Genomic DNA, 23,309 nt, shown 5'->3' on the forward strand with positions numbered 1-23,309 from the left:
AGTGGATTTCCACTGTCAGAAAATGACGGTGGCAGCAGTTACTACTCCCAGTCAGGGAGGCCGGTTCACCATCTCCAGAGACGACAGCAGACAGCAGGTGTATCTGCAGATGAACAGTCTGAAAACTGAAGATTCTGCTGTTTATTATTGTGCTCGAAACTCACAGTGACACAAGAGGAAGCAACGCTGTACAAGAACTCACCACATTCACATAATAAACTTCAATTCAACAAATATTGACTGATTGATGCAATAAAACAGGCAGTAAAGTTTTCTAAATCAGAATATGAAAGAAAATGTAGCTACATCCCTCTACAGGCAGGATCAGATCCACATAAACTTTCTTTATTTATTTATTTTATTGTTTTTATTTTTAAGTTAATATTAATTTAGTATCAACAATCCTAATCCACCATCACCATGTCATTTTGCAGAGTTTGCGCAATTTGGTGTCATAACAATGTAGCACAAAGCAGAAAAAATATTATTTGATAAAGTGAACAGTTGTTTCATTAAATGCAGAGATATTGTGTGAAGAATTAGTGTGTCATTAAATAACCATTAATAATGAACTATTGAACAATAAATGTCAAGTATGTTGTTGTGTTTGAAATGAATATTTGTCTGGAACCACAGTGTCTACAAGCACATGTGTAACATCAAATAAGACTGAAAAGGCATCATTATAGATTACAGTGAAAAAAACTTGCAGTTTAAAATGTTTCATCAAGGCTCATCAGACTCTTCTATCAGGCTCCAATCAGACCAACATTAATGCTTCATGTGTTTGATTCTATGCAAACTCAGTGATCCTCCTTGTTTCTCTGCTATAAAAACTTCACATCAGACTGTCAGTGGAGATCACAACACATCAGTTTCACCATAAACCATGTTCTCTGTAGCTCTGCTGCTGCTGTTGGCAGCTGGATCCTGTGAGTCTCTTTGGATTTGTCATAGTCAGCAGTTTTTCTTTTGTTTTGATAATTTGTCACAAAACATTTTCTTCTTTCAACAGGTGTGAATTGTGAACAGTTGACACAGCCAGCCTCAGTGACTGTGCAGCCAGGTCAACGTCTGACCATTACCTGTCAGGTCTCTTATTCTTTTAGCAGCTATTACACAGCTTGGATCAGACAGCCTGCAGGGAAAGAACTGGAGTGGATTGGAAGTCGAAGTACTGGATACACATTCTACAAAGATTCACTGAAGAACAAGTTCAGTATCGACTTAGACTCTTCCAGCAACACAGTGACTCTAAACGGACAGAATGTGCAGTCTGAAGACACTGCTGTGTATTACTGTGCCAGAGACCCACAATAACACAAACCATCAGCAGACCTGAACAAAAACCCCTCAGTGCCTGAACACTTGTAACATGAAGCCACCAGAGGAGGAGCCCTCAGACCACTAATCATTTCAACACCAGTTCACAATAAAGGGAAAGAGTCTTTGAACACATTTAACCATGAAAAAAGCAAAACATATATAACATGATACATAATTATAATAATATTAAATAATATAGTGGAGACATTGATCAAAAAGTGTTCTCTCTTCTTGACTCACAACATTTATATTTCAAATGGTGAATTTGTTGCAGCATTATTTCAGTGGACAACTACATTTTAAAAGCTCTTCATTTAACAAGAAATGAAACATAAATAATCTTTCTTTATGACATTTTTAGTTTTAGTTTGTGGCTCCACATAAATGACTTTTGTCAGTCTGGACTAACAATGAGAGGAAGGACTGAACAGGACAAGAAATGTAACATTTTCTCCTTTTACTCGTGAGAAGACAAGAGCTTTACAAAACACTTTCACAGTCTTTGGTATGATCTGTCTCCAGTATAGATGCAAACATTACAGGTGACCTCAGTAGATCAAAATATTAGCAAACTGTAAATAAGTTATGTTATGAGCACTTTGTGAGAAAAACAAAAATAGCAACATTTGTTCAGAAGGTATTTTTTCTATTAAAACTTAATGATAATAAGTATGAACTTTATTTTGAAATTATTATTGCACATTTTAAAAAGCTCAATTCAGTTCTCTGCTTGCTGTGAGGAGGAGTCAATGCAAAACCTTGATGTCTTCCACCTCCTTATCTGACTGCAGAGAGGATGACAGAGAACAGTGGACACACAGTTTAACATGATGGACTATAGGACAGGACTGCTGCTTTTAACTATCTGCTGGGCAGGTGAAGATCTTCACTGATCTTTATTTGACATATTTACATTTGTATTACCAACTTGATGCATTTTAGGCTCTTTTTTCTGTCTTGACAGGTGTTGATGGTCAGACTCTGACAGAATCTGAACCAGCGGTTAAAAAGCCTGGAGAATCCCACAAACTGACCTGTACAACATCTGGATTCACATTCCGCAACTACTACATGGCCTGGATCAGACAGGCTCCTGGAAAAGGACTGGAGTGGGTTGCATCTATCAGTCAAAGCAGTAGATACATCTACTACTCTCAGTCAGTTCAAGGCCGGTTCACCATCTCCAGAGACGACAGCAGAGAGCAGCTGTATCTGCAGATGAACAGTCTGAAGACTGAAGATTCTGCTGTTTATTATTGTGCTCGAGACTCACAGTGACTGGAGTTGGTTGAGCAGCTGTACAAAATCCTACAGTACTCATCTTTACTGGGCTGATAGACCACAACTATCTCACTTGTTTTGTGTATTCAGCTGTATGGAAATAATTAAGTACAGTAATACAATACAGTATGTAAAGAATAAATACTGGGCCATACACACACATGCACACACAGTGAAAACCGAATAGAAGTATTAGGTTATTGTTTCTGTGGCTTTTAAAGCTGCAATATCTAAACACACCACTGACATATCATCACCTCTTATTTTCATATGTTGAAATTACAGTTGATTATTTACACATCCAGCAGTTATGGAGCAACATTATCATTCATTTGGAGTTGTGTGTGGCTTTTTACCTATTAAATGCTTGAGTATGTTCAGCAGCTAGTCGCTAAAGCTGAAAACAGATGCCTGTGTAACATATGCCTCTTGCATGTTACATTAAATACATTAGTTGTGCTTTAAATGGTCACTATGTCTGACAGCAAAATCTTTTAATATAGAATATAATTTTGTCAGTAATTTTACAATTATTTAATAGTTGTAAGGTGTACATATTTGTGTTATTTTCATTATTTTATGCTGTTATATATTTAATATTTAATACTTGGCTACATAGTATCCAAGGTAACGATGCAGCTATAAAGCCCATCACCGGGGGAACAAGTCAGACCGGGCTTGTATCCCCCAGGAGAGTGTGTGACTGTTAAATGGAAACCTGTAAATAATAATGTATAGCTGACCTGAGATAGACTTTATTGCTAATTATAATTATATTGACATTCAGAGTGATTATCTGCGTGAACTGATTCATCTGTATCAATAGTGTGTTTGTGTAATCTGTAATATAGTGAGTTTTTGATCCTGGTCAAGGTTAGACTGTTGGCCCTGTAATTTGTTATTTAATGGTTATTAAGCTTCGTCACAGAAATAATTTATTAGTATTGTAAGTTTCTTTTGATTATGATTTTATTTATGTTAAATAGTTTTACTGAGACCGGGCTTGTATCCCCCAGATCCCTAAGTGCTTGTAAGCAATAAACAGACATCATTGAATTGACATCGGAGCTGCCTGGGTGTCTTCGTTGGAGTCAACTAATGTTACTAACTGTCAGCCGTTAGTCCGTTATCATCACAACACAACGCAGAGACTGTAGGCTGTCACTATTATCAGCGATATAAAGGAAACTTAACGGGGACATTATAAACTGTGAGGCTAATATAGTCCCCCGTTACACCTGCTGTGGATGAAATTGACGCTATGAGAATGGTGAGAGTGAACCAAAACAGTAAAGTTGCGGGCTGGACAGATAAACAATGAGCTGAAATAAATATATATAAATATAATATGAATTAATATTATAAATAAAGTCTAAGGGCTGCTTCAGAGTAACTGATAAGTCTCTATAATAGCTGCTCTATGTATTGATTGTACACTTTCCCCCAGAGAGAAAAAAAAAATCAGAGGAAAGAATCAAATCAAATTAATGGACACATTATTTAAATAAAATGAATAAATAACCAAAAGTAGAAATTTAAATAAACACTACCTTTATACCATAATAAAGCTTCCACCGTCTCTGCTTATTACTGGGAGGGAAGTTAAAGCATCTATTTCTCTCCTCTGTGTAACCACACTTTATACTACTAAATATAACAATAAGGCAGAACTATACTTATTTATCTATATTGAAACCGTAGCATCACTAGAGCCAAGGACTAACTAGTGTTCTTTTAAACTCTTTCTGCAGAGAAAGGGTGCATACACTTTTATATTGTTTAATATGTAGCCAGAAAATTATGATTTTTTCCCCTGAAAGTCAGATAATAACTGAACCTGTACAATTGGTTACAGATTTGGACAATCCAGTGTACATTACTCGACCACCTGGCGGAGATAAGATCCTGGTTACAGACGGGAGAAGGTTTGAAGAAATTATATGATATTATTTCAGAAATGATGGTTAAACAATCTGATAAAACATCTTTATTATCTCAGACATGTTCTTGTGTATCTCTGATGTTCTCTGTAGCTGAGGCAGAATGGAAAAATTAAATTGTCTGTTTATTTGACTTCAAATGCATTTGTCTGACTTGTGTTAGAAGTTTTGTGGAGAATAAAAGAACATTAACTTTAAGTTACTGTTTTAAATAATACATTTGTATGTGTCAAAATAAATGCTAATAACACAATTCCAAGTTGACTATGTGTGACACAACAGTTCATCCTTCTTTTATAGCCTGTCAGTATCCTTCTTTATGCAAAGTGAACTTCCTCACAGTCTGCTATAAACACTTGATATCATGCTGTCAGTTGCAGCAGAAGAAGAGAAGCTCCCATCAGATCACCTTCAATACCAACCATGTTCTCTGTAGCTCTGCTGCTGCTGCTGCTGCTGGATCCTGTGAGTCTCACTGAGGCAGAGACACTGACAGTATGATCACAGCACACTGACTGTTCACTGTTGTTACACTGATTCAATACTCAACATGTTTTCCTCCACAGGTGTGAAGTGTGAACAGGTGACACAGCCAGCCTCAGTGACTGTGCAGCCAGGTCAACGTCTGACCATCACCTGTCAGGTCTCTTATTCTTTTAGCAGCTATTGGACATTTTGGATCAGACAGCCTGCAGGGAAAGGACTGGAGTGGATTGGAAGTAGATATACTGGAGGTTCATACTACAAAGATTCACTAAAGAATAAGTTCAGAATCGACTTAGACTCTTCCAGCAACACAGTGACTCTAAACGGACAGAATGTGCAGCCTGAAGACACTGCTGTGTATTACTGTGCCAGAGACCCACAATAACACAAACCATCAGCAGACCTGAACAAAAACCCCTCAGTGCCTGAACACTTGTAACATGAAGCCACCAGAGGAGGAGCCCTCAGACCACTAATGATTTCAATACCAGTTCACTGTTATGAAAAGGAAAGAATAAACAGAAAAAAACTTTATGTATGTAATGTAAAAACCTATAGTATGAAAGTATAAGATATGTTGTTAATTTATTTTTAACAAGAATTGATTTCATGGTGCTGTAGATACTTTAATGTTTTAATTACTATTATATCACAGTGTGTATTCCTATGACAAAAAAATACATTATAATATGTTATTTTTGTCTTAACTTTTATATTTATGAAAAAGACATGCAAGAGGTAACATTACCACATGCATTTCCCCAAATTCTCTCCCGGTGGGTGAGATTAAGATTAATAAATACAAAACATAGTGTCATCTCATGTTTTAGTGAAGTTATTTTGTGTCATGATAATTCAGTTGCAAGTGTGTTAAAAATATGTGTTTGTTGGGGGAAACTCTGATATCCAACAACACAAGTTGGTTGTAACTCAAACTTGCAACACAAAATTCAACACTTGAAGAGAATTCTGATCAAGTACAATTTTCAAAATTCAGATCAGATCAAAATTCATTTAACTGGTGTTGCAATTATTCCATCATTGTTTTGTCTGTGAGGACGAGTCAGTTCAAAACTTGGTTGTCTTCCACCTTTACTGATCTGACTGCAGAGAGAGAGACAAACTGGTTACTGTAGTTTTCACTGATATTTGTTTTACACAAGAAACAGAGTTTATATTTCACATTGGACATTTTAAAGGACTAAAGAAGATGGGTATTCATAACATCCATGTACTGAGGAGTTACATATTTTTCATGTATTCTCATTAGTTTTCTTCACTTATATTCTTACGGGGGTTTTCTTTCCCCCTGACATCCTGAATGTTATGAGCACTTTGTAAGAAAAACAAAACAAAGCAAAATTTGTTCAGGAGGTACTTTTTCTAGTAAAACTCAATTATAATGACTATAAACTTAATATCGAAATTGATATAGCAAAATTTCAAAAATTCAATCCGGTTCTCTCTCCCTGTGAGGAGGAGTCAATGCAAAACCTTGATGTCTTCCACCTCTACTTATCTGACTGCAGAGAGGATGACAGAGAACAGTGGACACACAGTTTAACATGATGGACTATAGGACAGGACTGCTGCTTTTAACTATCTGCTGGGCAGGTGAAGATTTTCACAGATCTTGAGTTGAAGTTGTTGTTAAAAAGTTACCAACTTAAAGAAACTGATTATTCTCCATCTTCTGTCTTGACAGGTGTTGAAGGTCAGACTCTGACAGAATCTGAACCAGCAGTTAAAAAGCCTGGAGAATCCCACAAACTGACCTGTACAACATCTGGATTGTCATTCAGTAGCTACTACATGGCCTGGATCAGACAGGCTCCTGGAAAAGGACTGGAGTGGATTGCAGCTATCAGCAATGGTGGTGGTAGCAAATACTACTCTCAGTCAGTTCAAGGCCGGTTCACCATCTCCAGAGACGATAGCAGAGAGCAGCTGTATCTGCAGATGAACAGTCTGAAGACTGAAGATTCTGCTGTTTATTATTGTGCTCGATATCCACAGTGACTGAGTTTGTTGAGCAGCTGTACAAAATCCTACAGTACACTGTAAAAAATTACTGTGAAATCCACAGTAATTTACTGTGTTCTGCACAGTTAATTACGGTGAATATTTTTACAGTATAGTACTGTGTATTAGGTCTAAAAACACAGTAATCATAATGATACTGTAGAAATCACAGTCATGAACACACTACTGTAGAAAATCACAGTAACCATTATGTTACTGTAGAAAATCATAGTAACTACTTCAGTACTGTAGAAAATCATGGTAACAATTATGATACTGTAGAAAATCACAGTAACCATTATGTTACTGTAGAAAATCACAGTAATATTGATACTACTGCAGACACCATTATGTTACTCTATATGAGGTAACAAATTTCCCTTTTGTAAAAAAAAAATCACTAATTTGAAGATTATTTTGTAATACCTTCAAATAAAACCCTCAAATTCATGGTGCAGATTAAATAATTTAAACCTTAGTTTGAAATAATTATTCTTTTCATATGAATTCAAGTACTTCAGGATGACCTTGTTTGTTCACGCTTCTGCAGGCTGTTACTTTCAGGTTTTAAACTTGTCTCAACGTTTATCAGGTCATAACCTTTTATACAGTCTATGTCATGACCACAGTCTACGGTCATGACAGGCTGTCAGTGAAGTCGTGAACTGATTGGTTGAGCCAAAGAAAAACATCACATGATCTCAAATTTGAACAGCGTCACTGAGTCAGTCTGGGCGCCAAAGTAATTTACTTCACTGCAGCCGGTTTGGGATGTAACAGCTCTTTGGTTCACAACATTATCTTTTTTTTTTACTTTAAAGGATTTTCTTCTTAAGAGTGCTCATGTTCTTGTCTGTTTTTGCTCGGTGTAAAGTTGTCAGACGGTATCATAGATGGACTTTCTGACCTACTACAGCTTGCTAACTTCACCAGCTAACATTTAACTGCAGAGTCCTCTGAAATAAAGGACGCAACAAACTCGGAACATTCAGAAATGAGCACTGGAAGATAGGGGAGAACACAAAGTCGAATGTTCAACAGATATTTTTTGCAGTGTGGACAGTGCACTTCTTGCAGCGTGGTGAAGAGTAACGTTAGCCGTCAGTCCGGAGCAGCAGCAGCAGGAGTCACTGACATCAGCAACTGATCAATAAGTGTCTTCAACATTAAAACACTTGGTCCTGACTAACACCAGACATTACACCAAGCTAGTTTTTGTACTTAATTTATTCACATCGATTTCTGGCCGCTCAGAAGTGTGCTGTGCTAACATTCTTATGTTAGCTCGTGGTCTGTTAGCTAACAGAAATCCACAGAAATCCAACCTGACTGCATTGTGTTAAACTGAAACAGCTTCATGTTACGAAACTTGTCAACACGCCTTAACGTTACAGATGTTACCTTTATAAATTCTGGGACATGTGAGAGCACTGTTATGTGTGTTTAGCCTGTGTCACCCCCTGGCTAACTCAACACTGTTAAAAAAAACGGTGATGTTTTCACTGTAACTTAATAGTTTATTATTTATTCTATTCTAACGTTAGGTCTGATAAAGATGGCAAAATGCTCTGATAGTCTATCATCTACTACCAAACTGTGTGAAATTACTGTTTTCCAAGATGTATATGTATTTGTGTGTGCGCGCGCCTGCGTGTATAGGACTATTAATTAAAAAGTAATCACTCTCAGTAAAAGCAATGTTTTCCAAAGTCATGCACGGCTCTAGATCCTGATGCCTTTCTTCATCATTTCTTTCTACTCCTCACAGCTGATGACAACTCCTGCTGATGCCAGAGTCCAGTCTCTCCATCATCTCAGGTCTCACTGTGTAAGGTAAGATTTAAAATCCATTGATAAAGCCAAGTTAGTCAGCTCTTGTGGCAGTTGTGCTTGTCATACTATGTGCCTGTTTTTAGATATTTTATATTTATATTTTATATTTATTTTGGCTTAACCACAAGCATCTCAGCAGTCATCTGATTAGATCTGTTCTCATGTACTAACTCAGAAACGATATTGTCTCTGTTGTGTAAGTTTAGTTTTCACAGAGAAAACAGTACTTTAAGGTAATACAAATGTTGTTAATTCAGTGTTTTATTACTCATCAGGAGAACCTGAACCTGAGATCCTGTGTACGACTAAATGGATGCTGCTGATGGAGACCTGACTTCACCACAACCCTGGCTGTCCTCTTCACATCTTGCTATAGTTCACAGTTGAATATCAGGAGGAAACAATGACATCGCTGGAGTCTGTTCAAAAGATATTGCTCATCAACATTTTTACAACACATCCTATTTCTTTTACATTCATTTAACTTGCATTTTCCCTGTGATTGTTAAGATTGCTGTTAAGATTAAGATGAAATAAAGAAAATACAAACTACTACAAATAATAATTCAGATGTTATTTTAAAAAGAACCTGTAAACCTTCTGTAAATGAAGACAACATAATGTCTATAAATCATGTGGAATCATAATATGAAGGAGGGAAAAACAGTTGTAGATTTCTCTACAAAATCACTAGAGGTCGGTGTCAAGTTTCTCTCTCCTCTTTTACAATAAGGAAACACTCAGATCTGCTTTTCTCATTGATCTTAACTGACTGACACTTGAAACCTACACTGAACTAAAGCCTGATTCTCCTGCTTGTCATGTACATGGTGTTAAAATGTACTTGAAACAAAAGTCATTTCTGAATTTGAATGAGCTTATTTTGAATCATATATTTTCACTCAATATGATATTTACCATCAGCAGTGACTGCAGCTCAGTCTGTCAGTGTCAATTCATCATCTCAACAGACAGGAAGTAAATCTCAAGATGAACAACAGAACGCCTAAAGGAGCTGTTGTGTATTTTTATTAAAGCTGGATTAACAAAAACTATGTCCTCTTTCTCTCATCCTCACTGATAGACTCTACACAGTCTCACATTATTAATGTCCTCAGGTCAACTAATTCACAATTACACAACACACAGTCATCTGAGTACCACTGATGTATGACTGAGCTTTAAAATTAAGATTTCATTACAAAAAATATAATGTTAATATAAATGAAAAATCTGACTCTTCCATCACATGCTGTAGCTTCATTGAAACCATTGCTGAGAGAAGACAGCAGTAATCTATAAAGTCCAAGTTTCTCTGTGTGTCTGTGTCTTCAAACATTTGAAAACACTGAAACTATTCAACGTCTTTTATGCAAACTCAACTTTTCATGATATTTACATGATCCTGCTGCTGTTGCTGTATTTCTGTTTGAATGAAATAAGTAAGAAAAGTCAACAAATAATGAAATAAATGTAATGAAATTAGAATATCACATGTAAAGCAGATGTGATTTCCAGGTGTGTTTTCAGTTTGCAGATATACAGTAATAACAGTCATCAGACTATTAGTCTCCAGTTAGACCAACATTAATGCTTCATGTGTTTGATTCTATGCAAACTCAGTGATCCTCCTTGGTTCTCAGATATAAAAACTTCACATCAGACTGTCAGTGGAGATCACAGCACATCAGTTTCACCATAAACCATGTTCTCTGTAGCTCTGCTGCTGCTGTTGGCAGCTGGATCCTGTGAGTTTCTTTGTTTTTTTCATAGTCAGCAGTTCTTCCTGTTTTTTGATAATTTGTCACAAAATATTTTTCTTGTTTTCTTCGCAGGTGTGAAGTGTGAACAGTTGACACAGCCAGCCTCAGTGACTGTGCAACCAGGTCAACGTCTGACCATCACCTGTCAGGTCTCTTATTCTCTTGGCTATTACACAGCTTGGATCAGACAGCCTGCAGGGAAAGAACTGGAGTGGATTGGAAGTAGATATACTGGAGGCTCTCACTACAAGGATTCACTAAAGAATAAGTTCAGTATCGACGTAGACTCTTCCAGCAACACAGTGACTCTAAACGGACAGAATGTGCAGCCTGAAGACACTGCTGTGTATTACTGTGCCAGAGACCCACAATAACACAAACCATCAGCAGACCTGAACAAAAACCCCTCAGTGCCTGAACACTTGTAACATGAAGCCACCAGAGGAGGAGCCCTCAGACCACTAATGATTTCAAGTCTAAGTCAAACAGTCTATGAATACTGTTTACTGTACATTAGTACTGAAAATGTCGAAAAAAATATAATAAAAGCATTTGATTGCATAATGCAATAATATAGATACTAGAACATTATAATAACTGATATATGACATGATGGGACAAATGGATTACAATAATAGAGATTATTAAACTTTAAACCATCATATGTTCAAAGAGACTGGTGTGAGCTACAATTTCACAAGTTGATGCTTTTCCCAAATAGTGTCTTATTTCTCTGACTCATAATGTCTATATGTAGAATATTGAGGAACGAATAACAGCAACATTTCAACATGCACCTTGCTTTTAAAAGGAAGCAGTGAAACCCCCAAAAGTTGTGTCTTTTCCATAACTTCATCATTTAAATTTTTCAGCTCTCATTGATAAGTGTTGTGTTAACAGTAATAGTAAACCTCCCACAGTGAATATTTACCTGTTTGGGTGTTTGTTTTGAAATATTGTTTTATTAAATAACCACAATACATGAATGCAGATCATACATTTAACAGTTTTAAAAAGCTGATTATCTCAAAGAAAATTTAAAAATAACGTTTTCCTCAAAAACAGCAGGATTCTGATGGATATCAAAGGTTTGAGCTTAATATTTTGATAATTCAAAATGTATTCAGCTCATCCTTTTTGTCATGCAGGTGTCTTAAATCACCAGTTGATGATTAATAAATTGTATGAAGGACATTTTATTTAGTATTATGCTGTGTTCATACTTTTGAAGTTAATTATGAGACTGATGTAGGAGAAGCTGACAGTGAATCAATTCTCTCAGGAAACCAGTTCACATCATATTTAATTTGAAAACTAACTAATCACACTGTAAACATGGCTTAGAGAAAGCTAACAGTGTTGGTGGTTACTCCTGTGTCCATGGTGCTCATCATCACTTTTTGCGGCGTTAATTTTAATGAATATGTGTTCCATTATCCATGATGAAAATTTCCCAAACAACAGTCCTTAATGTTATTAATATTATTATATGGTCGCAACAATACATACTAGTTTACAGTAAAAGCAGAGATGCATTATTTTAAATAGTAACAATTGTTTCATTGAAGTCAGCGACATTTTCAAAATGTTACATTTAAGTGAGTAATGAAATAAAAATATCGTATGTAAAGCAGAGGTAATTTCCATAATAACAATCATTAGACTCTTCTATTACTCTCCAGTTTGACCAACATTAATGCTTCATGTGTTTGATTCTATGCAAACTCAGTGATCCTCCTTGTTTCTCAGATATAAAAACTTCACATCAGACTGTCAGTGGAGATCACAGCACATCAGTTTCACCATAAACCATGTTCTCTGTAGCTCTGCTGCTGCTGTTGGCAGCTGGATCCTGTGAGTCTCTCTGGATTTGCCACAGTCAGCAGTTCTTCTTTTGTTTTGATAATTTGTCACAAAATATTTTCTTCTTTTAACAGGTGTGAAGTGTGAACAGTTGACACAGCCAGCCTCAGTGACTGTGCAGCCAGGTCAACGTCTGACCATCACCTGTCAGGTCTCTTATTCTGTTAGCAGCTATTACACAGCTTGGATCAGACAGCCTGCAGGGAAAGGACTGGAGTGGATTGGAAGTGCACGTGTTGGATACACCACAGACTACAAAGATTCACTAAAGAACAAGTTCAGTATCGACTTAGACTCTTCCAGCAACAGAGTGACTCTAAACGGACAGAGTGTGCAGCCTGAAGACACTGCTGTGTATTACTGTGCCAGAGACCCACAATAACACAAACCATCAGCAAACCTGAACAAAAACCCCTCAGTGCCTGAACACTTGTAACATGAAGCCACCAGAGGAGGAGCCCTCAGACCACTAATGATTTCAACACCAGTTCACTGTTACAATAACAGGAAACAGTATTTGATCATATTTAACCATAAAAAGTAAAAAAAAATATAACATGACTTATTATAATATATAATTATAATAATATAAAATAATTCAGTGGAGGCATTTACCAAAAAGTGTTCTCTCTTCCTGACTCACAAAATTTATATTTCAAGTGGTGAATTTGTTGCGGCATTATTTCAGTGGTAAACTACACTTTAAAAGCTCTTCATCTAGAAGAAATGAAACATAAAAGTTTCTTTACGTCAATTTTATTTTTATTTTTAGTTTGTGGCTCCACATAAATTACTTTTGTCAGTCTGGAATAACAATGAGAGGAAGGACTGAACAGGACAAGAAATGTAACATTTTCTCCTTTTACTCGTGAGAATACAAGAGCTTTACAAAACACTTTCACAGCCTTTGGCACAATCTGTCACCAGTATAGATGCAAACATTACAGGTGACCTCAGTAGATCAAAATATTAGCAAACTGTAAATAAGTTAAATAAGCTGTGGTATTAAAATAAAATAATGTCATTAATAACTGACAACTATCATTTTCTTGGTCTGGATGTTTATAAATTAAAACACGTTTTATGTCTTAGTCCTATGTGCATTGAAGATTAATATTGACTTTTTTTTTTTTTTATTTACCCGTTTCTTTTTACATATTTTTCACATATTCTCATCAGTTTTCTTCACTTATATTCCTACTGGGGTTTCTTTCCCCCTGACATCCTGAATGTTATGAGCACTTTGTCAGAAAAACAAAAAAAGCAACATTTGTTCAGGAGCTACTTTTTCTATTAACACTTAATGATAATAAGTATGAACTTTATATTGAAATTATTATTGCAATTTTCAGTATTTCAATCCCGTTCTCTCTTTGCTGTGAGGAGGAGTCAATGCAAAACCTTGATGCCTTCCACCTCTACTTATCAGACTGCAGAGAGGATGACAGAGAACAGTGGACACACAGTTTAACATGATGGACTATAGGACAGGACTGCTGCTTTTAACTATCTGCTGGGCAGGTGAAAATATTTACAGATCTTAAATTGAAGTTGTCTTCAAAAAATTAAAAACTTAAGTAACAATTTTCTTTTTGTCTTGACAGGTGTTGATGGTCAGACTCTGACAGAATCTGAACCAGCAGTTAAAAAGCCTGGAGAATCCCACAAACTGACCTGTACAACATCTGGATTGTCATTCAGTAGCTACTACATGGCCTGGGTCAGACAGGCTCCTGGAAAAGGGCTGGAGTGGATTGCAACTATCAGTAGCAGTGGTAGTGGCAAATACTACTCTCAGTCAGTTCAATGCCGGTTCACCATCTCCAGAGACAACAGCAGAGAGCAGGTGTATCTGCAGATGAACAGTCTGAAGACTGAAGATTCTGCTGTTTATTATTGTGCTCGAGACTCACAGTGACTGAGTTGATTGAGCAGCTGTACAAAATCCTCTAGTACTCATCAGACCCCCTTTAACTCACATGAATAATGTCGTCAGTTCAGTTAGTTCAAGAAAATGATGTAATTCCTTCACACCCAAACACCTTCTTGGAACCAATAATATGCTAATTGGGTTTTTAAACAAAGAATCCTAACAACAGTTCTTCAGAAAGATTTTAATTCTCTTCTTACCTAAAGCAACATTTTTTAAAAAAATTTTAACTTGAATTTCAGTATCTGAGCAGCTCTCTAGAGGCTCTGAATGTCTGTGGCTTCAAACATGTGCAACACTGATACAACAAAAAAGTATTTTATGTAAAACTCCAAACCTCCACACAGCTGCAAAGATCTCATACTGTTACATGATTTTGTTGTCACTTCACTTTCTGTTGGCAAATGATGAATTTACATATACAGTAATACATGTTTTATTAAAAGTACACATACATATTCTTTTTTGAGATGTTAGACTCTTTATAACTTTCAATTAATTCTATTTATTCATGTTTTTGTGGATGATAATAAGTTTTCATCCATTGTTACACAAATTCAAATATTGCAAAATCTCATTCTTGAAAAATATAATATTAGAATACAATCAGTTTATCTACAATAATACATGAATAAATTGTAGATTATATAATTTCATTTTAAATAAAATCATAGCACCATTATAAATTCACTAAATTAACCATATGTCATGTTTAAGTACATATTCAGTCTGGAAACTTGATAAGAAAGACTGAACAGGATAAGAAATGTAACATTTTCTCCTTTTACTCGTAAGAATGCAAGAGCTTTACAGCTTTAATATTAGACTGAAATCAGTTTTTCTACATTGATACATGAATAGATGGTAAATTATTTCAAATGTCATTTTAAATAAAATCATAGCAGCACCATTATAAGTTCACTCAATTAATCATATATCATGCTTAAGTACATATGCAGTCTGGGAACTTGAGGAGAAAGACTGAACCTTTCAACTCAAACTGATAAATATAAGTAACAAGAAGAAATAGATAATTGTTTATTCAACAATATGCAAATACATGTGATTCATAAGGAAGTGAAGTGTGTGTCTGTGTGTCAGTGAGAGGACAGAAGAGCTCAAATCAGTTCAGCTTCAACATCAACCATGTTCTCTGCAGCTCTGATGCTGCTGCTGGCAGCTGGATCCTGTGAGGAGCTTTCAGTGGATTCACACTAATGAACACATTAGAAACACTGAATAGTCAGATGAATGATGGAGATAATGTTGATTTCTCTTTCCACAGGTGTGTACAGTATTGATCTCATCCAGCCAGATTCAATGGTTGTGCAGCCTGGACAGTCTTTGACCATCATCTGTCAGGTCTCTGGTTATTCTCTGACTGATAACAACTATGCAACAGGTTGGATCAGACAGCCTGAAGGAAAACCAATGGACTGGATTTTCCACATGTGGGGAGGAGGCAGCTTGGTACAAAATAATGCTCTGAAGAACAAGTTCAGCTACAGCAGAGACACTTCTGCTGGAACAGTGACAATAAAAGGACAGAATCTGCAGCCTGAGGACACAGCTGTGTATTACTGTGTCCGCTACACCACAGTGATACAAACCACCAACAGACCTGCACAAATACCCAGCAACCATGTGACTCAACCACTAACATATTTTTCAAAGGGGGATTTATCTGCAAATTCAGCTTCACAATTAATATACAATACATTTTTTCATCATTTCACTCCATCTATTATAATTTAGATTTTTTTTATTTTTTTAATCTTACATTATTATTATCCTTGTTTTACAATAAGTCACTTTGTAACATTTAAAAAAAAAACTTTTATTTTGCAGATACTTTTGTCCAATGCAACATATGAATAATTGAATAGTGCTTCTCTACATAAATAAGTAATAATAATTATTATTATTCTAGAGATTGCATCATCAGTTTTTTAGATGTCCAAACAGCCATTGGTTTCAGTTCTTGTAGTATGAAAATCACATTATAGGTTTAGTTTGAGGTAAACAACAAATAATGTCTACTTAAGTTATTTGAGATTTTGTGTTACAATGATAAGAAATCATATGAATTTGTTTTGGGGGAATCTCAACAATTTGGCAGCAAAACTTTTTTAATATATGTGGTAGAGTTTTTAGTTGTGTGTTATGTTTCTGCTTGTAGCTTGTACTGTTTGGGGATTTTTCTAATATCTAATATTTATAAGAACAAAATCTAACAAAATCAAAATTCAGAGCAGAAAATGTAACTTCTGAAGACAATTCAAATTCAGGACAAATTTCATTTCCATACTGCATGAATAAAATTTGTTTCTAGTTACAACTCTCGCTGTACAGAAAATTAAAATTGTGTGTGTTCAACAAACAAGGTCTTTGACAGCCAAATCCAACCATGCTTTCTCCTTCCTGTGAGGAGGAGTCAATGCAAAACCTTGATGATGCAACAAAAATCTATTTCCAGACAACAACAATTCAGAGCAAAAAATGTAACTTCTGAATCAAATTCAGGACAAATTTTAAATTCACATTGCATAAAAGTATTAATTAATTTGGCAAGAGTCACAACTCTGACTATACATTGTAATAGTCTGAGTTCAACAAACAACAGGTCTAAATGATGGACAAATCCAATCCAGTTGTTTCCTCCCTGCAAGGAGGAGTCAATGCAAAACTCAGAAGTCTTCCACCTCTACTTATCTGACTGCAGAGAGGATGACAGAGAACAGTGGACACACAGTTTAACATGATGGACTATAGGACAGGACTGCTGCTTTTAACTATCTGCTGGGCAGGTGAAAATATTTACAGATTTTAATCTAACAGAGTTTTTTGTGTCACCAGCTTATTTCTTTTGATGTTTTTTTTTCTCTTGACAGGTGTTGATGGTCAGACTCTGACAGAATCTGAATCAGTGGTTAAAAATCCTGGAGAATCCCACAGATTGACCTGTACAGCCTCTGGATTCACATTCAGCAACTACCATATGAACTGGGTCAGACAGGCTCCTGGAAAAGGACCAGAGTGGATTGCTTTTATATACACACCTAGTTCTTCTATCTCTTACTCCCAGTCAGTCCAGGGCAGATTCACCATCTCCAGAGATGACGCCAGCAGTAAACTCTATCTACAGATGAACAGTCTGAAGTCTGAGGACACAGCAGTTTATTACTGTGCCAGAGACACACAGTGAGAAAAAGTGATCGGAGAGTTATACAAAAACTACTTCCTCTCTTTACAAACAACAAGGACATTAATTTCTTTAGTAATAGTTTTCTTGTAGTATTAATTGTAATCAACATTATCTTTCTTGTCAGTGATTCTGAGTCGTGATTGAATATTTAAGTTGTACTTTATCATCTTTGACTGAATGCTGAATTTGGTTGTTAACCTACATGAATAAAATTAATATAAGATTAAAATAGTGAAATGTATTTTTTCTTTATAATAAAAATAATGTATTTGTGTGTACTTTCCCTTGTAAGTAATGTTTAGAGAAGATTATTATTATATTAAAAAAGATTATTTCCTTCTACATATAATGCTGATAATGAAATATTCTGTGTTAATCTTCACATGAAGATGAAGATCACACATGTAATTCAAAAGTTTACATTTGGGTAATTTGTGTCGCTTCCATGTGATTTATAGGTTGTGAAACAAAAATATGAGAAAAAGTAATCAGCCATAAATAACCAAATCCACACATAATCCTGAAACTGAGACATTTCACTGTTTAAAAATATGTTTTAAGGGAAAAAGTCTAGAAACCAAAGGCAGCAGGGTCTCTTTTTCCTACTATTTCCATGCCTTCAGCTGTTCTTTGTCCAGTCACTCACACATGACAACCTCCAGCACATTTAATAACACAGTGTTCCTCATCATCATCATCATCTCTGAATGTCCTGCTCTTGTTGATAAGAGTTTAACAGTTTTAAAAAGCTGATTATCTCCACGAAAACTTAAAAAATAATGTTTTCCTCCAAAACAGCAGGATTCTGATGGATGTCAAAGGTTTGAGCTTGATATTTTAAATACTCAAAATGTATTCAGCTCATCCTTTTTGTCATGCAGGTGTCTTAAATCACCAGTTGCTGGTTAATAAATTGTATAAACGACATTTTATTTAGTATTATGCTGTGTTCATACTTATAAAGTTAATTATGAGACTGATGTAGGAGAAGCTGACAGTGAATCAATTCTCTCAGGAAACCAGTTCACGTCATATTTAAAATGAAAACAAACTAATCACACTGTAAACATGGCTTAGAGAACGCTAACAGTGTTGGTGGTTACTCCTGTGTCCATGGGGCTCATTATCACTTTTTGCGGCGTTAATTTTAATGAATATTTAATCAATTATCCATGATGAAAATTTCCCAAACAACAGACCTTAATGTTATTAATATTATTATGTGGTCACAACAATACATAATAGTTTACAGTAAAAGCAGAGATGCATTATTTTAAATAGTAACAATTGTTTCATTGAAGTCAGCGACATTCTCAAAATGTTACATTTAAGTGAGTAATGAAATAAAAATCTGGTATGTAAAGCAGAGGTAATTTCCAGGTGTGTTTTCATTTTGCAGATATACAGTAATAACAGTCATCAGACTCTTCTATTAGTTTCCAGTTAGACCAACATTAATGCTTCATGTGTTTGATTCTATGCAAACTCAGTGATCCTCCTTGTTTCTCAGATATAAAAACTTCACATCAGACTGTCAGTGGAGATCACAGCACATCAGCTTCACCATAAACCATGTTCTCTGTAGCTCTGCTGCTGCTGTTGGCAGCTGGATCCTGTGAGTCTCTCTGGCTGTCATACTCAGCAGTTCTTCTTTTGCAGTGTAACTTGATAATTTGTCACACAAAATTTTCTTCTTTTAACAGGTGTGAAGTGTCAACAGTTGACACAGCCAGCCTCAGTGACTGTGCAGCCAGGTCAACATCTGACCATCACCTGTCAGGTCTCTTATTCTCTTAGCAGCTATTGGACAGCTTGGATCAGACAGCCTGCAGGGAAAGAACTGGAGTGGATTGGAATGGAGCGTGTTGGACAAACCTCATACTATAAAGATTCACTAAAGAACAAATTCAGTATCGACATAGACTCTTCCAGCAAAACAGTGACTCTAAATGGACAGAATGTGCAGCCTGAAGACACTGCTGTGTATTACTGTGCCAGAGACCCACAATAACATAAACCATCAGCAGACCTGAACAAAAACCCCTCAGTGCCTGAACACTTGTAACATGAAGCCACCAGAGGAGGAGCCCTCAGACCAGTAATGATTTCAACACCAGTTCACTGTCATGAAAAGGAAAGAATAAACAGAAAGAAACCATAATGTATGTAATGTAAAAATCTATAGTATGAAAGCATAAAATATGTTGTTAATTTATTTTTAATAGGAATTGATTTCATGGTGCTGTAGATACTTTAATGTTTTAATTACTATTATATCACAGCGTGTATTCCTATGGCGAAAACATCAATAATAACATCAAAAATAATTATTTTTGTCTAAACTTTTATATTTATGAAAAAGACATGCAAGACGTAACATTACCACATGCATTTCCCCAAATTATCTCCTGGTGGATGAGATTAAGTTTGGTAAAAACAAAACATAATGTCATCTCATGTTTTAGTGAAGTTATTTTGTGTCATGATAATTCAGTTGCAAGTGTGTTAAAAATATGTGTTTGTTGGGGGAAACTCTGATATCCAACAACACAAGTTGGTTGTAACTCAAACTTGCAACACAAAATTCAACTTTTGAATGATTAAGTACAATTTTCAAATTTAGATTACTAGATAACTAAATCAAAATTCATTTAGCTGGTGTTGCAATTCTTCCATCATTGTTTTGTCTGTGAGGACGAGTCAGTTCAAAACTTGGTTGTCTTCCACCTTTACTGATCCGACTGCAGAGAGAGAGACAAACTGGTTACTGTAGTTTTCACTGATATTTGTTTTACTCAAGAAACAGAGTTTATGTTTCACATTGGACATTTTATTTTTATTGACTAAAGAAGATGGGTATTAATAACATCCATGTACTGAGGAGTTACATATTTTTCATGTATTCTCATCAGTTTTCTTCACTTATATTCCTACTGGGGTTTTCTTTCCCCCTGACATCCTGAATGTTATGAGCACTTTGTGAGAAAAACAAAACAAAGCAACATTTGTTCAGGAGGTACTTTTTCTATTAAAACTTAATGATAATGAGTATGAACTTTATATTAAAATTATTATTGCACATTTTAAAAAGCTCAATTCAGTTCTCTGCTTGCTGTGAGGAGGAGTCAATGCAAAACCTTGATGTCTTCCACCTCTACTTATCTGACTGCAGAGAGGATGACAGAGAACAGTGGACACACAGTTTAACATGATGGACTATAGGACAGGACTGCTGCTTTTAACTATCTGCTGGGCAGGTGAAGATCTTCACAGATCTTGAGTTGAAGTTGTTGTTAAAAAGTTACCAGCTTAAAGAAACTGATTATTTTCCTTTTTCTGTCTTGACAGGTGTTGATGGTCAGACTCTGACAGAATCTGAACCAGCAGTTAAAAAGCCTGGAGAATCCCACAAACTGACCTGTACAACATCTGGATTGTCATTCAGCAGCCACTACATGGCCTGGATCAGACAGGCTCCTGGAAAAGGACTGGAGTGGATTGCTTATATCAGTACTGGTGGTGGTAGCACACACTACTCTCAGTCAGTTCAACGCCGGTTCACCATCTCCAGAGAGCAGCTGTATCTGCAGATGAACAGTCTGAAGACTGAAGATTCTGCTGTTTATTATTGTGCTGGAGACTCACAGTGACTGAGTTGGTTGAGCAGCTGTACAAAATCCTACAATACTCATCAGACCCCCTTTAACTCACATGAATAATGTTGTCAGTTCAGTTAGTTCAAGTAAATGATGTCATTCCTTCACACCCAAACACCTTCTTGGAACCAATAATATGCTAATTGAGTTTTGAAACAAAGAATCCTAACAACAGTTCTTCAGAAAGATTTTAATTCTCTTCTTACCTAAAGCAACATTTTTTTTTTTTTTAAATTTTAAACTTGAATTTCAGTATCTGAGCAGCTCTCTAGAGGCTCTGAATGTCTGTGGCTTCAAACATGTGCAACACTGATACAACAAAAAAGTATTTTATGTAAAACTCCAAACCTCCACACAGCTGCAGAAAACTCATGTTACATGACTTTGTTGTCACTTCACTTTCTGTTGGCAAATGATGAATTTACATATACAGTAATACATGTTTTATTAAAAGTACACATACATATTTTTTTTTAAGATGTCAGACTCTTCATAACTTTCAATTAATTCTATTTATTCATGTTTTTGTGGATGATAATAAGTTTTCATCCATTATTAGACAAATTCAACTATTGTAAAATCTCATTCTTGAAAAATGCAATATTAGAATACAATCAGTTTATCTACAATAATACATGATTAAATGATAGATTATTTAAAATGTCATTTTAAATAAAATCCTAACACCATTATAAATTCACTAAATTAACCATATATCATGCTTAAGTACAAATTCAGTCTGGAAACTTCAGAGTAAGTAAAGTCAACAAATAATTAAAATAAATGTGATGAAATTACAAAATCATATGTAAAGCAGAGGTGATTTCCTGAATAACAGTCATAAGACTTTTTTTTATTAATCTCCAGTTAGACCAACATTAATGCTTCATGTGTTTGATTCTATGCAAACTCAGTGATCCTCCTTGTTTCTCAGATATAAAAACTTCACATCAGACTGTCAGTGGAGATCACAGCACATCAGCTTCACCATAAACCATGTTCTCTGTAGCTCTGCTGCTGCTGTTGGCAGCTGGATCCTGTGAGTCTCTCTGGATTTGTCATACTCAGCACACTTCTTTTGTTTTGATAATTTGTCACAAAACATTTTCTTCTTTTAACAGGTGTGAAGTGTGAACAGTTGACACAGCCAGCCTCAGTGACTGTGCAGCCAGGTCAACGTCTGACCATCACCTGTCAGGTCTCTTATTCTTTTAGCAGCTATTGGACAGCTTGGATCAGACAGCCTGCAGGGAAAGAACTGGAGTGGATTGGAATGAGAAGTACTGGATACACATACTACAAAGATTCACTAAAGAACAAGTTCAGTATCAACTTAGACTCTTCCAGCAAAACAGCGACTCTAAATGGACAGAATGTGCAGCCTGAAGACACTGCTGTGTATTACTGTGCCAGAGACCCACAATAACACAAACCATCAGCAGACCTGAACAAAAACCCCTCAGTGCCTGAACACTTGTAACATGAAGCCACCAGAGGAGGAGCCCTCAGACCAGTAATGATTTCAACACCAGTTCATCACTAAAGAGGAAAAAAGACTACAGTATATTTATAGCAGGAATTATAAGAAGAGCCTTTAAAACATATTATGAATTTAATTTTAACAACAATTTATTATTATATGCCATTAAACACTAAACCTTTAATTTTACCATTAATGAAAAAGACATGTATGAGGTAACATTATGACTAATTTCCCCCAAATAATCTCTCATCAGTGTCTATTCTTACAACAGTGAGGAGTAAAGGAATTATGTATTTAACAGCTCTTCATCTGACTAGAAATTGTTCTCCAAAAAGTCACTTCTTCATTCATAACAAATCCATCATTTTTTTTGGAACACCATTTGTAAGTCCATTTAATAATTTCTCTTCAGACAACTTCATGGTGATGCGAATAAGTCAAACTATATGTTTTCATCACAACCCAGTCCAGTTACATCACAGTGAAGATTTTACACCAATCCCTGCTGTCCTGCAATGATT

The 23,309-nt window shown here is 35.7% G+C and overlaps 1 protein-coding gene, 1 pseudogene and 7 gene segments (V, D, J or C); all 9 read left to right on the top strand.

The window, feature by feature from the left end:
• The first annotated feature begins 785 nt into the window (after positions 1-785).
• Positions 786-1,521, top strand: LOC121883789. The segment is given in 2 exon segments: positions 786-932; positions 1,016-1,521. Coding segments are annotated over 2 exon segments (348 nt in total).
• A 3,352-nt stretch (positions 1,522-4,873) lies between these two features.
• Positions 4,874-5,511, top strand: LOC121883794 (annotated as a pseudogene).
• A 1,087-nt stretch (positions 5,512-6,598) lies between these two features.
• LOC121883892 lies at positions 6,599-11,826 on the top strand. Its single transcript, XM_042392350.1, has 4 exons — positions 6,599-6,647; positions 6,739-7,048; positions 10,590-10,636; positions 10,724-11,826. Exons 1-4 carry the CDS (start codon positions 6,599-6,601, stop codon positions 11,023-11,025), a joined length of 708 nt encoding a protein of 235 aa, XP_042248284.1. The 3' UTR covers positions 11,026-11,826.
• A 135-nt stretch (positions 11,827-11,961) lies between these two features.
• LOC121883775 lies at positions 11,962-12,896 on the top strand. The segment is given in 2 exon segments: positions 11,962-12,505; positions 12,589-12,896. Coding segments are annotated over 2 exon segments (351 nt in total).
• Positions 12,897-13,986: 1,090 nt separating this feature from the next.
• On the top strand, positions 13,987-14,779 carry LOC121883764. The segment is given in 3 exon segments: positions 13,987-14,035; positions 14,119-14,421; positions 14,685-14,779. Coding segments are annotated over 3 exon segments (414 nt in total).
• Positions 14,780-15,567: 788 nt separating this feature from the next.
• LOC121883893 lies at positions 15,568-16,322 on the top strand. The segment is given in 3 exon segments: positions 15,568-15,633; positions 15,730-16,088; positions 16,293-16,322. Coding segments are annotated over 3 exon segments (432 nt in total).
• An 880-nt stretch (positions 16,323-17,202) lies between these two features.
• Positions 17,203-17,696, top strand: LOC121883796. The segment is given in 2 exon segments: positions 17,203-17,251; positions 17,336-17,696. Coding segments are annotated over 2 exon segments (363 nt in total).
• Positions 17,697-19,073: 1,377 nt separating this feature from the next.
• LOC121883774 lies at positions 19,074-19,742 on the top strand. The segment is given in 2 exon segments: positions 19,074-19,264; positions 19,353-19,742. Coding segments are annotated over 2 exon segments (351 nt in total).
• Positions 19,743-22,166: 2,424 nt separating this feature from the next.
• On the top strand, positions 22,167-22,764 carry LOC121883792. The segment is given in 2 exon segments: positions 22,167-22,344; positions 22,427-22,764. Coding segments are annotated over 2 exon segments (348 nt in total).
• The last annotated feature ends 545 nt before the right edge of the window (positions 22,765-23,309 follow it).

This window comes from Thunnus maccoyii, chromosome 18, assembly GCF_910596095.1.
Source record: "Thunnus maccoyii chromosome 18, fThuMac1.1, whole genome shotgun sequence".
NCBI classification, from domain to species: domain Eukaryota; kingdom Metazoa; phylum Chordata; class Actinopteri; order Scombriformes; family Scombridae; genus Thunnus; species Thunnus maccoyii.

Bases quoted from the DNA above. Each gene is read 5' to 3' on its own strand.
- LOC121883892 (XM_042392350.1), top strand. From the start codon at position 6,599: ATGATGGACTATAGGACAGGACTGCTGCTTTTAACTATCTGCTGGGCA. The intron at 6,648-6,738 runs GTGAAGATTTTC...CTGTCTTGACAG, and splicing joins TTTAACTATCTGCTGGGCAG to GTGTTGAAGGTCAGACTCTG. The intron at 7,049-10,589 runs GTGACTGAGTTT...AGTTTCACCATA, and splicing joins TATTGTGCTCGATATCCACA to AACCATGTTCTCTGTAGCTC.